General features: G+C 37.1%; 1 protein-coding gene across 1 annotated transcript; it reads right to left on the reverse strand.

Moving 5' to 3' along the window:
• Positions 1–2,737: 2,737 nt before the first annotated feature.
• Positions 2,738–16,187, reverse strand: LOC131253257 (mitogen-activated protein kinase 3-like). Its single transcript, XM_058254193.1, has 6 exons — positions 15,818–16,187; positions 14,699–14,828; positions 10,522–10,659; positions 10,090–10,422; positions 6,985–7,168; positions 2,738–3,067 (listed from the first exon to the last, which is right to left on the reverse strand). Exons 1-6 carry the CDS (start codon positions 16,024–16,026, stop codon positions 2,895–2,897), a joined length of 1,167 nt encoding a protein of 388 aa, XP_058110176.1. The 5' UTR covers positions 16,027–16,187; the 3' UTR covers positions 2,738–2,894.
• Positions 16,188–16,947: the final 760 nt, after the last annotated feature.

The raw sequence follows: 16,947 nt of genomic DNA on the forward strand, positions 1-16,947 counted from the left end.
CCAAATATATGCTTATATACTGGACTTGATCTTTATCCAATACAAGCATTTTTTCAAGAAGAAGCAGAAGTATTCTTGCGGTCGCTCTTTTATTTTGTTTGCACCAATATATTGAAAAGTCCTTTCTTGTAAAAGGTAAGGCACGTCCATCTTCAAAAGAGGAACCCGACCTCTAAACCATCCTCGTGAAAAGCAAGGCACAACCCATCTTCAAGGAAGAACCCCACCTTCAAACCATGGCTTAATCATTACACTCTTCTACAAGTAGCTAAATAGGTGACTGATCTCCTCATATTTTGATTATATATTATCACGTATAATCACGTTAGACATATGTACCTAATTCGGATATGCCTAATTGAGGGCTTGGGTTAATGTTGATTGGTTTGAATGCAGCCGCTATATCAATTCTTGGACCCTTTCATACCGTACGTTACATGAGGTAAAACAAACCAAGTGCCAACAGTTGCGTAAGCAATCAATCTGCTTTCGATTAGAGCATATGGAGCTTAGGTTCACCACACCATAGAAAAAGGTGCAGCAAATAACACCCACCGTTGAAACAAATAACACCCACCGTTGAAACATTTTCAGGGCCATGTTTACTTCTCATCCAACCGGTTCGTAAGTCACACACACCTAGATGAATTTTAAAAAACAAATATAAGCTTGATTCAAAACTTCTATGGGCCCAAGTATGTTTGCAACGGTAGGTATTTAATTGATACTGTTTCTTTTCCGGTGTGGTCCACTTGAGATTTGTATATGATTCAGTTTTGGGCCTATGGGATAATGATGTGTACATCATGGTGGGCCTCAGATGGTCTAGTCTCATGCTTAAAGCGTGGTGACTTACTCGCAATCCCGACGTGACAATCAGGACGTGTCACGGGATTCAGTGGCAAGTTCGTTAGGGCCCACCATTGTTATCGTGATGATCCGTGTCGTCCATTTAATTGTACCTATTATATTAGGACATGCTGCAGAGATTGAGGTAGATCAAAATGATCATGTAGACCACACAGGGCATATTCCATTTAATGGTCTAGATATTAGAAACTGTTCAGGCTTCCTAGGGCGCACCTACTACTCGGATCTGCCTCATTTTTGGGTCCATGAAAAAAAGGGACATGAGAAAATGGTTGGATGGTGTCGATTGCCAAAATAATAATAAAGTAGGCCCCGTTTCCTCTTCTAAAGGCCCACCCAATTCAAGATGGTAAAATCGTAATTACCAAAGGACGGTGTGAAGGGGTTTTTAAACCTCTTTTGGGTTAATAGAAACGTGTTGATTTGGTTGCAGTTTGCATCTCAAGAGGAGTTTTTGGAGGAATGTTGTTTTATTCAGAAGCAGGTGCTGGAATGCCTTTATTTTTAAAGTCTCAAAAGTAAATTTTAAATGTCTGATTCATGTTCTCTAGTTCAAACCTCCATTGGCAAGTTCAAGCTTTTGATGTGGCCGCCGCAAGAGGGTATCCTGGTGAAGTGGATGGGGAAGGCATTATATAGGATTGCAATGGTGGTTTTGTTGCTGCCTTCTGTGGTGAAATGAGGGCTCCCTGTCAGCCGTATTCAATTCTGTGGTGAAATGAATCTGTCCCAGTTCACCCAGGAAAGTGATTCTAAAGCGTCTATCGATATTATCAATAGTATTTCTATGAATGTGGAATGCGCATTGGTAGCTTGAAATAAAAACAAATTGCAATGAATCTGATATCTTGTTCATTCATGTATTCAGAGGACGAGGTGGCAGATGCATTGGCAAACTGGGGATGTGAAATAATGTTTAATTCATTTTTCGATAACAACAACAAAAAATGTGCTTTACCTTTAAATGCAAAATCAGAGTTGTTTTTGGATGCGCATGGTCTATTTGATTTTAGATGTTGACTGCCATTTTGTCTTTGAATTTGAAAGGTTTTATTGGATCATGGTATTTGATATCTGGATTTAGGTGAAGGGTTTGGGTTTGGTCTCCCCTCTTTCTATAATACCACATTAATCCATATGGTACTCATCATACTGAGAGAGAGAGAGAGAATGAAGGATCTTGATAAAATCCTGAATGAAGGTATACTAAATATATTTTCCACTAGAATTATTTTAGCAGTTGCAGCTCACGTATTACCATAATAATATTATCTTGATTGTTGATTTTCGCATTATTCAAATCTTTGATAATGTAATTAATCTTGACATCATAATCAAGGCCATGATGCAAGACATGCTATTTTCATTATGTGTGCTAGCAAAACTCTACTTTCCCAATAAACAACCATCTAAGAATTGCATGTCTTAGTGTGAATCTTGTGATGAGATTTTGCGTGTATCCTGTAGTCTTGTGACCATCTAGTTGAAGACACAACTTATATTCTTTATTTCTTTAATACATTTAAGTATCCTCTAATGGCTTGCATATAATGGGATTATTCTAATGGCTATTTACATGCCATACATGACAATGATCAAAAAGACTGCGGACAATGTTATAAAAGTGCTTTCCTTGCAAACACATTCCATGTAAACAATGCTACTACCAATTATAATATATCCTGGTTCAGTTGCACTTTAAACTAGTTGCAATAGCATTATGTACGGACAATGTACCGTTACTTGCCAACATGGAGGGTTTATTGCTATTTTGAACCTTGTTCTACATTGTACTCATTGATATCGCTCAAAAAATCTTGCAAGGATATGTCTAAAGCTAACTTGCTAAAAATGTGAGCAGCTAATATAAAGATAACACACATGTTAGTGTTGCATTTCAAATTTTTAAATTAAGGAATTCAATAAGGATGACATATCCACACACAAATGCAAAGTTTAAAGTACAAAAGGGATAGTTTTGTTCTAAGTATAAATACAGAAAGATAAAATGAATGGTGTAGCATTCATCTCTTGAACTCTGGATTAAATGATAGGGCCTCCATGTATATTAATTCTTTCATCTGGTCTTCACTTAGGGGATGTTGCTCAAAATCAAATGAGAAGGGTTCCATGCAAATGGGTTCGTCAGCTAAGTCATGCAGTCTTGCGAGGTAAGGATGAGCAAGTGCTTCTTCAACTGCAACCACATTAAGGAATCAATAAGAATTACGGGAAAAAAAAGAAAAAAAAAGAAAAAAAAAAAGAAGACATGGTCAACATCAATTTAGTATCTTCTTTTTGAGGAAAAATACAATCAAATTTGTTTAACAGAAAAGGAAAAGAAGAAGAGAAGAATTAATGTGATTGGAGCTGTCCAGAAGGCCCCCCTAACTTCTTTATTCTTCAATCAAATAAAAGATTTTTGCTACAGAGAAATAAATGTTGTATATTTTATTTTTGGTTCTCACTTGAGAGGAGGAAGAAGAGGAAAAAGAACATGAGAAGAGAATATGGAGATAATCGGTTATTAGGGAGCTAATGACCTCCCTTACCTATTTTATTAAGAAAACAGTATGGTGTCCCAAGGGAGTACATAGAATAAAATACACTATTTATTTCTCTCTAACAATTTCTACACCATCCACTCACCCGTCTATGGAGTATGGGCTCTAGAAATAAACTTTTGATTCTATGTTTCTTCAAGCATGCTTACAATTCGGTTGGGTACCCTCCATAATTAGTTCTTGCAAGTTGCAACTATGCTATGTTGTGGAGTATGTAAATAAGATAATGAATCCAAGTATCTTCCACTATTAGTTTTCTAGCATGAAAATTTTGTGATTTAGAGAATCATATCAACAAACTTCTAAGAACTTTCTAATATATTAGTTCATTAGTAAAGGTGGGCATGTATTGCATTCTTGAACATAGATGAATCACACTTTTCTTACCATGGTGTAACAACTCAAGAAGCATCAATTCTTGAACACCTTTTGACTTTTAAAGGGGTTCTTCGTGTGCATTGTCAAATCCACAATCAACGAACACTTTTCTATATTTTTGTAGATATGGTAAGCCCTGCATGAGATCTTCGACAAGGTATTCAATACTGCCATTACTATTATGGCCTTTTTCTTTGAAATAAAAAAAAATAAAAAAAAAAACCTATATCGACCCTGTAACGGTCGTTACAATCCCATAACACATAACGGTTCCCACTGTACCGTTATGTAATGGCCATTACATAAATCATTTTTTAAATACCCTGATCTTTGATCATGCTCTTCAACCAATCATAACTGAAATGAGTAGATCTTGAATTTCATGGATCTATTGCCTAACTACACAAAAGTTCTCTTGATTTACTGATTTTAAACAAATTTCTTCACTTTTGGTCTTCCATGATCATTTCTCTGGCAGAGAGCTTGACCTCATAGAGAACAAATGGGCAATTGTGTCTAACTGCTATAATGTATTACTTATAGTAAGTTCTTACACAAGGTGTTTGATGTGTATGACACTAAATACGTGGTATCTAGTGTCAGCAAGGACCTGTGTAGACTTTATGTACTAAATCAAAAGTCTCTGTATTACCAAATCAAGAGTCAAAATAAAATAGAGAGTTATTTGATATTTTGGCTGTGTATGGCACTAGATACGTGGGCACACAGAAATTGTGCATGTGGCAAACAATATTTCAAATTAAACCGAGTAAATTGTGGAAATCATTGTTGTTAAGTAACTGATCTAATATCAGATTGTTTGGACAATCCTAAACTCTGATTCATAAACACCTGTTCATTGAAATAGGTCCATTGGATATTTTTCCAGTTTTCACCATCCAAAAAATGCTCAGCAAGCTGATGAACAGAAAATCAAACAAGCTTAATTTTTTGGTTCATTCTACATCTAATGGGGCCCACAATTTGGATGCTTTATATTTTAATTACTTGTACATCAAGTGTGCAATTTCACTATGATAGTCTTTAGCTATTAATCATATAATGGATTAGAAAAAAAACATGAAGAAGGGTTGTTTCTAGTTTTTATAGATCCACAATAGCATGCTATCACACTATATTTTATGTTTAAAAAACCATAATTTTATTATTTTTGCTATAAAATTAATCTTTTGAGTGAATAACATGTGTGTTGTTGTTGTTGTTGTTTTTTTTTTTTCTTTTTCTTTTTTTTCTTTTAAAAAAAAATAATAATAATAATTCTCAAATCATAAATAGGTGCCGGATACCCTAATGGGTACACCAACACCCTAGAAGGTACGAGTATGTGTGTTCAATTCAGGCCCGACATGGTACTAGTATGGGTATGGTTGCGATACCCATTGGTAGGTATGGATATGGGTATATGTGGCCAAAAACCGACCTATTGACACCCCTACCATCAGATAACCATCATCGCAATGTTTTGGTCAACAACCTTTGCTTTAAATACAAATCCACATAATAAAAGTTGGGAAAATATACAAACAACTACACTGATGCAAGTTTCCCAAAAACCAAAAGACAAATCTCCAAATTATCATAAGCTTGCTAATTCTTTATGGTTTTGTATGTTAAGAACTTTGCAGCCACTTCCTCCTCAAGGAGTCAATTGTGAACTCTTTCTATGAGTGGTTTCCATAATGGTTTGAGCCTCAAACCAACAATAGGATCACAGTGGTGGTGAATTATACAACTTACACATGGACACATGTTTCAGTGTTGGACATGGGAATGAGGGATGAAACATGGAGACTCTATAAACCTGTCACCTCAATGGCAAAGATATGTAATAATATTTGAAAATTTATTGTCATACACATTTTACTTCATCCACGCATAAGATATAAAAAAATTGCAGCTAGACAACTAAAATTACTCTAAGAAGAAACTATATAAGTTCTACTAAAATACTAGGAAAAAAAAAAGATCAATTAAGGTTTTTCCAAATAGAAGTGTTCATGTGTATCTGATAAGTGTGTTAGACATGACTGCTGAATGTATCAATTATGAGAAAATGGCATATCCTTGTTACATGGGTGCCAACATTGAGGTCCAGCCATTCAATCCCAGCACAACCCATTACAAAGGAAATATAACTGAGCTCATAGGATACATTAACGCCCTTGATGAAATCACCGTTGGTTATAAAATGATTTTAAAAATAATAATAATAATAATAAATACCTTAACTGATGACAGTGCCCGCCGTCGAAAACATTCTTTAATTGATTCGACCAATATCAAGTCATTCTAGGAGTGAGTTATTCTTAAAGTTTAATGAGGCCTTGACTTGGGAAATTTCTTAAATGATTAAGAATGATTTCCCACTATCTTAAGGAACAAAAGGATTATCCCTTTCGCTTTGTGATAATGGAAGATTGTATTAGGATTTCTTTCTTCTCACAGTTGTTTGTAGATGGTCTAGAAGACAGTAGTACTGAATGAGTGCACATGAAAGAACAAATGATTCTCTTTACTTTCATGGAACCGATAGAGATTTGGTCTAATCATAATAGGATGCTTGTTATATGAAACTCCATAATCTAGATAGTGTTTCATGGGTCTGCTTTTACCCATGAGCCTCAAGTGGCCAAAGATGAAAGCACAAAAGGGGTAGAGGGAGTAGATCTCTTGTCATTTTAGAAGAATGGAGAATGCATCTTCCCTTTTAAAACAACAAGACGTCCACCTAAGTTGTGTGTTGTTGATCTTCATGAAAAAATTTAATTATTTTTTCATTTTAAAAACATGAAGACACACTAGCAAAAGCAATAGTAAAGCATTCTAAGATCCAAAAGCAAACCTTTAAACATATGAAGAGACACTAGCAAAAGACATGAAGATACAAAACATGTTCCCTGAAGTTGTTTGTTGTTGATATTCATGAATAAATTTAGTTATGTTTTATTATTATTATTATTTATTTATTTACACTAGCATAAGCAATAGTAAAGAATTCTAAGATCCAAAAGCAAACCTTTAAACATATAAGGGGCTTTACTAGGAATCATGAACTCAAATACGACATTACATTTTCCCATCTTGCAAAATGAAGCATTGATTTTGTATTTAAAAGACTAAAGAGTTTTCTCACTAGGAAAGAAGGAAGTACCTGTAATTCTTCTAGTGGGATCAAATGTCAACATTCTTTCCACAAGATCAATGGCAAGTGGATGCAGGTGAGGAAAAACCCTTGCAAATGGCTGAGGAGGATGATGTGGAATTGACCGGATATACCTTCTTGCTTCTTCATTTCGAATAAATCCAAGCTCAGTCTCACTAGGTGTGCCAATAAGCTACAAAAGGTTGGAAACCAAGTATGAACATCCATAGTAGACATCCATTCACAGCATGACTAAAAAAGCCTTAATGGTAAGAAAATAATTCTCACTGATTTTCTTAATAACTGTTACTATTATTTTCATTACTATATTAATATTGTTGTTTGCACTAAAATAAAGCAGGGAGAACAAACAAAGATGAACCACTATCATGCCTAGAAATTGTCTGACATTGTATGCTAGAGACTTATTTATTTGCAAATTTCCTTTTCTACATAATGCATAGTTAGGCTAAAGAGCAGTGTTGGGCATGCTTCTGATGGAATGTGAGAGCTGTTGTGTAGAAATGTATCAATTAACTCCCCATTCTTACCTATAGCCCACTACTTGAGCATGTCCTTTACACTTTTTGTTTGGCAGTCTTACATTTGTCTGCTTTCATGCTTAGTAATTTTCTTGGCAAATGTCCCTCATGATCATCTTTGCTCATCTGCCCTTTGAGGCATGTATGGAATAGTATGGCTGATGCAGGACAATTAACCACTTGCTCTAAAAGCTCAAACTGTTAGAGCATGGCGAAATAATCCTTTTATCTCATAGCCCAGGCCCCACATCTCATGTGTTAGGAACTCGGCCGAACCCCCCTCGTGGGCCCCAAATCACATGGGTACCGGCTCACACGGGCCGCCCACCCTGAGCGTGTCCCTGCATCCTACAGGCTACCCCACTCAAGCCCGGTGTGAAATGCGCATTAATCATCCTTGGTAAGAAGTCTTGAACACGAGACCTCCCCCGTGGGCCCCGCCCACCCCAAGTGTGCCCCCGCATCCCACAGGGGACCCCACTCGAGTCCGGTGTGAAAATGCCCTCACATTAATTACCCCCGGTGAGGAGTCTCGAACATGAGACCTCCCGCTCTGATACCAATTTGATGCAGGACAATTAACCACTTGCTCTAAAAGCTCGAACTGTTAGAGCATGACGAATTAATCCTTTTATCTCATAGCCCAGGCCCTACATCTCATGAGTTAGGACATCGGCCGAACCCCCCTCGTGGGCCCCAAATCATATGGGTACCGCTTCACACGGGCCACCCACCTCGAGTGTGTCCCCGCATCCCACAGGCGACCCCACTTGAGGCCGGTGTGAAAATGCCCCTGCATTAATGGCTAGGGTTCTCTATTAGGTGGAACCATGCTGGCATGTGAGTGGTGTCAATGTGAGCATTTGCCATGGTTGGTTGTAAGAGACCAGTAAAAGGGGAAGGTTGGTATTTGGTGGGCAGCTGATTGAGATCTTTTAAAGGTTGCCACTTAAAATTCTACTCCAAGATGCCGGGAGATAAGCTAATATAATCATGATCAAGATGATTACTATTGCTGTTGTTTATCAAATAAGCAGCATCTTGATAAATGGAAAGTCAAGGAGCTAAATTCAAGTGGAATACCCTTGCCTAAAAGTCTAACGAAATGTTTTTGAATTGGCACTATAATGCCAAAAGTAGTTAAAATTATGGCCATGGTTCTAAAACTTGCCGAGTCCATGAGATTTAGAGCGGAGTCATTAGGAAACTTGGTTCTGAGAATGACCCATCCCTGACTCAAGAAGACTTGTCGAGTCGACTCGTTAACCCAGTCAATTCAACACGACACTTGTGGTGACTAGGGCGGAGTCGCTTGCCTTTTCAAAGGCTTTTTAGTTATTAAAAATAATAATAATAATAAAAATTAGTAGGTGGAGTTGAACCCGAAACCTCTGCAGGAGGTGCCAACGCTCTTAAATGGCAAGCTACACAATATTGTACAGTTACTTTTCTTATTTTATAATACTTATATGATACATAACTATTTTATTTTATTTTTTACTATACCTAATAATTTTAATTATAGCCATTGACTATTGAGTCGAGTCAAGTTGAGTCATCAAGTCAACTTGAGCCAGTAGAACACCAAGTTGAGTCAAGTTTTCGAGATTTTTAAGTATGATTATAATAACTAGTACATGACCTACAGGGAATAATGAAATAATAGGAAAGTAGGAAGGTTGGATATAATCCCTATTACAAACGCAAATGATGGTAAAGAGCAAGGGAAAAAAAATCTAGATGAAAAATATTTATCATACAAATATGCATGATATAGGTCATACAAAAATGTTCCAAGAAAGCTCGTGAGAGCAAAATTGTATACAGTGCTTGCTGATGTCATGTGTGAGCTGGAAGCCTGGAACCTTTGGGCTTTAATAGTAGAAAACAAATGAAACAGTTTTACATGATGGAGATACAAGACTTGGGAGTGGTCATGTCACTTTGTCAAAACACCACCATATTTCTTATAAGGGCACGTCTGAATGCAGGGCTGCACCAATCAAATCGGATAGACTAGCCCTATCCATTTCCTTTCAAGCAAGAGACAAAAGAAAAATCATGTTTTTTTTTTTTTTTTTTAATGAATTTCTGCTTCTGCCCAGAAAGTTGGGTATAAATCAAAAGCTGGATTTTTTTTTGATACATATATTTTCGAATTAAGAAAAAAAAACCAAAGCATCTGAATTCAACTCCACCAAGACAGGCCCAAAAGATAAGCAATTCCATGCATACCTCTATGTCATGAAATCTACACAAGCCAGGTAATGTGTACAATAAGTGTGCCATGCTTCTGCTCTTACATAAAGAACAAAAATCATTGTCGAAAGCACCAATTTATAGGAGCTTTCTTATACGTTTGTGTGTGAGCAGAGCTAGTGTGTGTGTGTGTGTGTGTTTCAGTTCTTAGTTCTCAATATTTTCCAAATCTATACAAAGAGATGAGAATCTACAGTACCACATTCCCTGTTTATTGAATAATCTGCAATTATTTCCTAAGGCAGCCATTTGTGTAAATGTATGTGACTGTCATCTGTGTGTGTGGTGATACAAATGATGTCAGTGTTGTTACCTCTGTCAGTAAACGCATCTGATGCACATGATCTCTTCCGGCAAACAATGGTTGCTTGTTCACAAGCTCCATGAAAATGCAACCCACAGACCACACATCAATGGCAGCAGTATAATCACTAGAGCTCAGCAACAATTCCGGGGCCCTGTACCATCTTGTCACAACATATTCTGTCATAAATTCACTTTCTGATGTTGGGCGAGCGAGACCAAAATCACAGATCTTCAGATCACAGTTTGCATTCACCAAAAGGTTGCTGGGCTTCAGGTCTCGATGAATGACATTTGCAGAGTGAATATACTTCAACCCTCGAAGGAGCTGATACAGAAAATACTGCACAGTAGTCCAACCACAAACTAATCATCAGTTAAGAAACTTAAAAAAGAAAGTAAATGAAAGGGCTGATTCATTATCTGTTGAAAAACATATAACCTGGCAGTGCTCCTCAGATAAATCTTGATTGGAACGGATTATGTGATGAAGATCTGTATCCATAAGCTCAGTTGCAACATATACATCACTGAATGCTTGTGGGTTTGGGGGTGGGATTACATCTCTTATCGCGATCACCTGTTTCATATAGAGCAGCATTTGACATGATTAGCCTAGAGGATGAGTAGTATTCATGTGGTTTGATGAATCAATGTTTCATTATCTATGAGTGTTCAATGTGCAGTGCTTTAATGGTGCAAGATCAATTGGTAGGGGCCATGCTGCTCTGTCGTTACAAAGAAAATGCCACTTCCCATTCATGTAGCAGCGGATCATTCTGGTATTATGAATTATATTCCATATGTTTGGCCCTGTTTGGGTGCCACTTAAAAACGAATTCATCTAATTTTAGTTAATCATAATCATGTATTAGAGGTCATGATTGTTGGTTATCAAGATTGTTTTTAATCCTTACAAAAAAACAAAAAAGAAAAAGAAAAAGAAATGTGACCTCTACTACTTAACTACGATTAACTAAAATGAGATGAACTCATTTTTAAGTGGAACACAAACAGGGCATTGGTCGTGTAATTTTGAGATTGTAAAGCATATTTCTCCCCCCCCCCCCCCCCCCTTATATCTAATAGAACTCTCCAGAGAGCATGTAGTTCTTTTGGTAGGGAAGAAACACATCTCATAAGTCATTGAATCAGAGCTCTTCAACCTACACTTCCTTTCTGATCTGTGTATCGGCAGTCATTGCCACACCAAGAGAGAATCTCTCATTGTCCCTACAGTTGGACTGCTTTACAGCTAACTTTGATGCATTCTCTCTAAACACTGGTAGAGCCTTTATATATTCATTAATTTTCATATATTATTTTGGTGCATTTTCTTCCCTGAATATCTACATCAATCATGTAACAGGTCCCACAACCCATCATTCAACCCACCAGTCCACTACTGACAACATTGTAACCTACTCTCTAAGTCATCTCCTTTTGCCTTAGTGCATCTTTAATGATGAAAAGTTTTTTCTTTTGTAATCTATTTTTGGTTTGCTATCTTCCTCTTTTGTAACAGAAAGTTCTATTTTGTTCCTTATTCTTTAGAGAAATTTCACTTTATTACTTGGTGTTATTCACTTTGATGTCTTTTGTGAGTTTTTTTTTGTTTTTTTTTTTTGTTGGGGGGGGGGGGGACACTGATAATATCATAAAAAAGGCTGCAGCCAAAAATTACGACAACTTTGATGTCTTTTTACATAGCATTGCCCACCATTTATGCCCTCAGTCCTGTCAGATCCTCCCAATAACCAACCCCCACCCCTAAGGGCCTGTTTGTTTTTTCAAAGAAATGGGAAATACAGGGAAATGGTGATTATTACGATTTCACTGCGTTTGAAAATTCATAGGGCTTTGTGCCTGTGAAATTGGTTCAAAAGATGTAATTTTATTTTTTGAACTGCAAGGTAATGCATATGATATATCCATTCCGTCAGTCTATTTTATTACAATATTTTGGAGCATGAGACAAAAAATGAAGCGGATCCAACACTCAAGTGGCCCACACCAAAAGAAACAGTGGCCCTACAAAGTTTTTAACGGTAAGTATTCGATTGCCTTTTTTGTATGACGTGGTCCAATTGAGTATTGGATATGCCTCAATTTTTTACTCATGCTATGAATTCAACTAGAATAATGGATGAACGGTGTGGATAAGCGAAATGCATCACAGTGGGACCCACAGATATTTTGTAATATTTTCAATTTTCGTGTAAAAAGTAAGTGGTCAAATCAGGTAAGTTGTAAATGTATGGGGAAGTAATTATTACTTTTCTACACGGCATTTACCATTTCACCGTAAAATCAAACACGCCCTAAATAAATACCACATGAGAAATTACAAAAGTTTGATCTTTAGTATTTAGAAAATTCTTTCATAACAAGCTTTAGGGTATGTAGAAATTGCAGTTAGATGCCCGAATGTCATTGAAAGAAAGAAATGTTATCAATTTCCATACCCACTCCTGCATACTCCACCCTCATCTTATCATTATTGGTGGCAGTTTGTCAACAGCTACTGACTCGGGAACATATCTTCCGACACAAATGACCAAGCATATGATGGTTTGAGCCACTGGTTCAAACTCCACAACCATATTTGACAATGACTTCCTTAGATCATTCCAAATTCTTCCCGACATATAGTTACTACCATCGACAGGGAAGTATACGAAGAATTACTAATTCAAGTGTGTGATGGATGCTCCTCAGACATGGTTTGAGAAATTTCATTATTCTCTTCTCCACTTTGGCTTTCTGTCACATACAGAGGACTCATCATGATTCCTCACCTTTTCTTGTCATCTTACTATAAGCCCTGCATATGTTGATATATACTGATACCGGACAATGACACACTCGCTAGTTCTCACTACAAACAAAACTTGCACTGTTAGTTTCAGTTTATCTTTTCATAGTTTGGAATGTGGTCAATGTTTCATATATGAAGGTCATGACAGAAAAGGGGTTGAGAGTCCACCTGAAAGTGATGTACAGAATTTCTACGTATGTGCTACGGAGACAACCTTGTCTGACAAAGAAAGGGAACTGATTGGAAAACCTGTATACTTGACCATAACTAGACATTGCCCATTCAGCTCATGTGGTCAGCTAGATCATGGCTACAGTTTCAGTCACTATATCATATCATATATTCACTTATCACTAGATTGATGAATTCTTTCTCTGTCACTAACCTTGCTAATGTAGTCTCTTACCTTCCTTTGCCTCTTCACAACCCGTGGTGATGCCAACTGGTATCTTTTTTCTTTTTTTTGAATTCTTGTCAGTCCAAAACTACCCTTTTTATGTGTTCCTAGGTACTTTTTCAGGAAGGGAAAAGTGTGGAAATTTAAGAAACTTCTCTACTTTGATTTTGGACCACCTCACCCCCAACATGCTACACCAACAGCTTACTGACCTTCTTATGGAACTTGGGATGTCCGTGAACCATTCCTTGTTGCAACCTATCCTGTCAGGATCAAAGGGTTTGGAGTACTGTGGAGTAGTTAAATATTTTCTGCACATTCTCCGAGAGGAATATCCTCTTTATTTATAAGTGGTCTTATGTATTCGAGTTAAACTATTTATCTCATTGCCATCTTTTTCAGTCCTACATATCAGAAGAATCTCTCATTTCTAGTTGATGCTAGGACACCATTGCCAAATTTCTGAATTACCCTTTGTTCTCCAGGTTGAGAAAATCAAATTTGCGCCATAGTTCAACCCAGATCAGTTCTACATTTCCTTTGAATTGAATAAACAGAATCGGTGATTCCATACTTCTGATCTCCAAATCTTTAAATTCACCAAAGCTTGCTAGCTAATTCAGAGATCAGAAGACTTTCAGTTCACAAAATGGACTGGAAATTGAGCTAGCGAAGAGTTGAGCACAAACATAACATATTCAATGCAGCTTTGTAAACTAAGCATGTTAGATTCACAAACGGAACATATCTAGTCTAATGGATTTAATGCATCAATGCCAGTAATTAAACAAGATGATGGCTAACCAAACTCATCAAAAACAAGAAGCCAAACATGAACGAAGCCCTCAAAACCTAGCAACTATGTGCTAGAATAATCATGCACCTCTTGCACTCAAGTTACCAAGAAGCATCCAGAGCTACAAAAGAAATATATTTTTTGCTACAATGTCAGAGAATAATGAGATGTTAGATGGGACTTTCAATGTTGCAATATAAAACTTTCCTTGTAGAACAAGTCGACAGAGATGCAAAATGATAGAAGAAGAAAAATTATCGCTGTTGAATTTTATTGTAAGCTAGGGCTGCATTTTACTCATGGCCATTTCAGGGGTGGAAAAAGATAATATGTGACTTAATAGGATTCTATGATTGAGACTTCTATATCAAATAAACTAGGTAAAGATAGAACTATGATTGAGACTTCTATATCAAATAAACTAGGCAAAGATAGAACTATGTATCAAAATTGTAAACAAAAGCAATAAGCTATAAGACATTTGAGCAGTAATTCAGTTTGTCCACAAAACCAAGTCCCAAAAAAATATATAAACCAAAAAATGTTGCAAGAAAAACAAGATATAATCATTGGGTAATCAAGAGTTAAGGAATCCAGGGGTCACATACATTCTCATGATCCAAATGCCGAAGGAGTTTTATTTCTCTAAGCGTCCGTTTAGCATCCATGTGATTATCAAATGCATTGGCTATCTTTTTTATTGCAACCATCTCATTTGTCTCTGAATTCAACACCGAACTGAAGCAAAATAATAATAATAATAATAATAATTAATAATTAAAAAAAAAAGAAAAGAAAAAGAAATGAGAGGTGAATGATTCCATTGACCTGATACAAAACAATTTCAGGCTGTCATTTAGCACCTGACGTTCCTTAAATCCTTGGGCCGAACCAGTGGCGCTTTTGTTCATACAAGCAGTGACCACAAGCGAGGCACAGCTTTCAGAATCCAAACCATTCATGAGATGGACCTCGCTGTGGATGGGTGACAAACATAATCTCATCCATCGAAAAATTCCCAACCATACGACTGGTGGACTGCTTTCTTTTCATATGCATCATTGGTTCTATATTATTGTAACCAAATTGATGCTCCGATCTTTTCAATGTGGGAGCTTTTTGCGGCGTCACCCATCCGCAAGAAACCCTACCAGATCTATGGTTCAGATAAAAAAGGAAAGGTGGCAACTACCTGTACTGCTTTTTGGCCTGAACAGAGGCACAGGTATTTCAGTTTTGATATTGTATAAAATGTTCAAATAGAAAGAAACCACCAAATCTACAGGCTCAAGGAAAATAAAATTTACGAAATTTGCCGAAAACTCTGAAAACCTAATCTAGTAGAGGAATTATATGATCCTGGAGTCGTGGATTTGCATTGCGTTGTCATCACTTGAGTATGAACAAGTGAGACCCATCATTTCAACAATTCAGACCATCGATATGATGGACCCACCATTGTTGATAGATCAAGCACTGCACATATCTCAAATGAGACAATCCCAACCCATAAATTGGCAGGCTGCAAACATACGATTAAGGAAGAAGGAGAAGAACGAAGAATGGAAGGGTAAGATATTCGAATCGAGAAATTTTTTTCGACCAATAGCCTATCCATGGAAGGGCCCACCAGACCAACGGCCTGGATCACCAAACGGCAGGTCCTGATTGAACAAACTAGAGATGGATGAAAAGGCGAAAAATGAAAATGGAGAGGAGGTATTAACCAGACGATGCCGTAGGCGCCGCGTCCGATGGGCATGATCGGAGGACGGTACTTGGCGGTGATCTCGAAGATATTCCCAAAGATGCTGTACTGAACAAAGCGACCTCCGTGCGTAGGAATAGAAGGAAATTCCGGCGTGTTGCTGTTGTGTGGAGCGTTCTCCATCGCTGACGAATCGGTAGTAGCAGCAGCAGCTCCAGCTCCCGCCATTTATTTCCTCTTCAGATACCAACCAAACGGTGAAATGAAAAGGGTATAACTGTAACTTTCTTACGCGATGGAGATTTATTTTATTTAAAATTTCGTGGAAAGCAGAAAGAAAGAGAAGGGAAAACGCGCAAGAACGCGTTGGGACAAGGAGGCAGCCGCCTCGTCGTGGACGGTGAGTATTAATTACTTGGTTTCAACCACTAATAAGTCAACGAAATTCAGAACGCTGGTTTACTACTGTGCTCCATCTGAATGTTTGTTACGGTAACTTCTAGCATTTTAGTTTGTTTTATTAGTATCGTTGGTGGTTGAATCATTTTAATAATTGATTTGATGGATCTCAGCCTATAAAGTTCCTTAATCCTTTTGTAAGTGGTCCCGGAAGAAAAAGAAATAAAACATAATAACAATGCCCACTCAATAAAGAAAATAATAAACTTTTCATGATATAGATTTTTCAATCCGGGAGATCCACAATTTTGGTACGATTTCTATCACTGAATGATAATCCCTATCTATACAAACTAAAAGATGTATTGTGCTGTAATCTTTGGGCCGAGCAATGCATAATCCATCCAATACAATGCTCTGCCTGGTGTTTGTACATGCTTTGGGCCTTCTTTGCACAAGTGGTACTATTGTTCAGTGATCTAAATTGTTGATATCATGGAGTCAAATGTGGATGAACTTCAGTTACCAAATTTTAATTTTTTTTTAGATGAACATGGACTGCTTTTCTTTTTTAACCATACATTTTTCTTGTTCATGAATTGACTGTTTGGGATTTTAAACAAATAGAGATTTTAGTAAATGGGCCACCCATAATAGGTTCTATTATATCAATGGGTTGGATCACCGAACCATGAGCCCTAAGTGTATAAGATACTCCCCACGATCATGCGTAGGTTGATATGAGGTTTG

This window comes from Magnolia sinica, chromosome 8, assembly GCF_029962835.1.
Source record: "Magnolia sinica isolate HGM2019 chromosome 8, MsV1, whole genome shotgun sequence".
In the NCBI taxonomy this organism is placed as follows: Eukaryota; Viridiplantae; Streptophyta; class Magnoliopsida; order Magnoliales; family Magnoliaceae; genus Magnolia; species Magnolia sinica.

Excerpts from the sequence above, each read along its gene's own strand:
- LOC131253257 (XM_058254193.1), bottom strand. The coding sequence starts at position 16,026 with ATGGCGGGAGCTGGAGCTGCTGCTGCTACTACCGATTCGTCAGCGATG. Across the intron at positions 14,829-15,817 it reads GGCGCCTACGGCATCGTCTG|TTCGGTGTTGAATTCAGAGA; the intron begins GTTAATACCTCC and ends ATTTTGCTTCAG. Across the intron at positions 3,068-6,984 it reads TCCCACTAGAAGAATTACAG|TTGAAGAAGCACTTGCTCAT; the intron begins GTACTTCCTTCT and ends ATGTGGTTGCAG.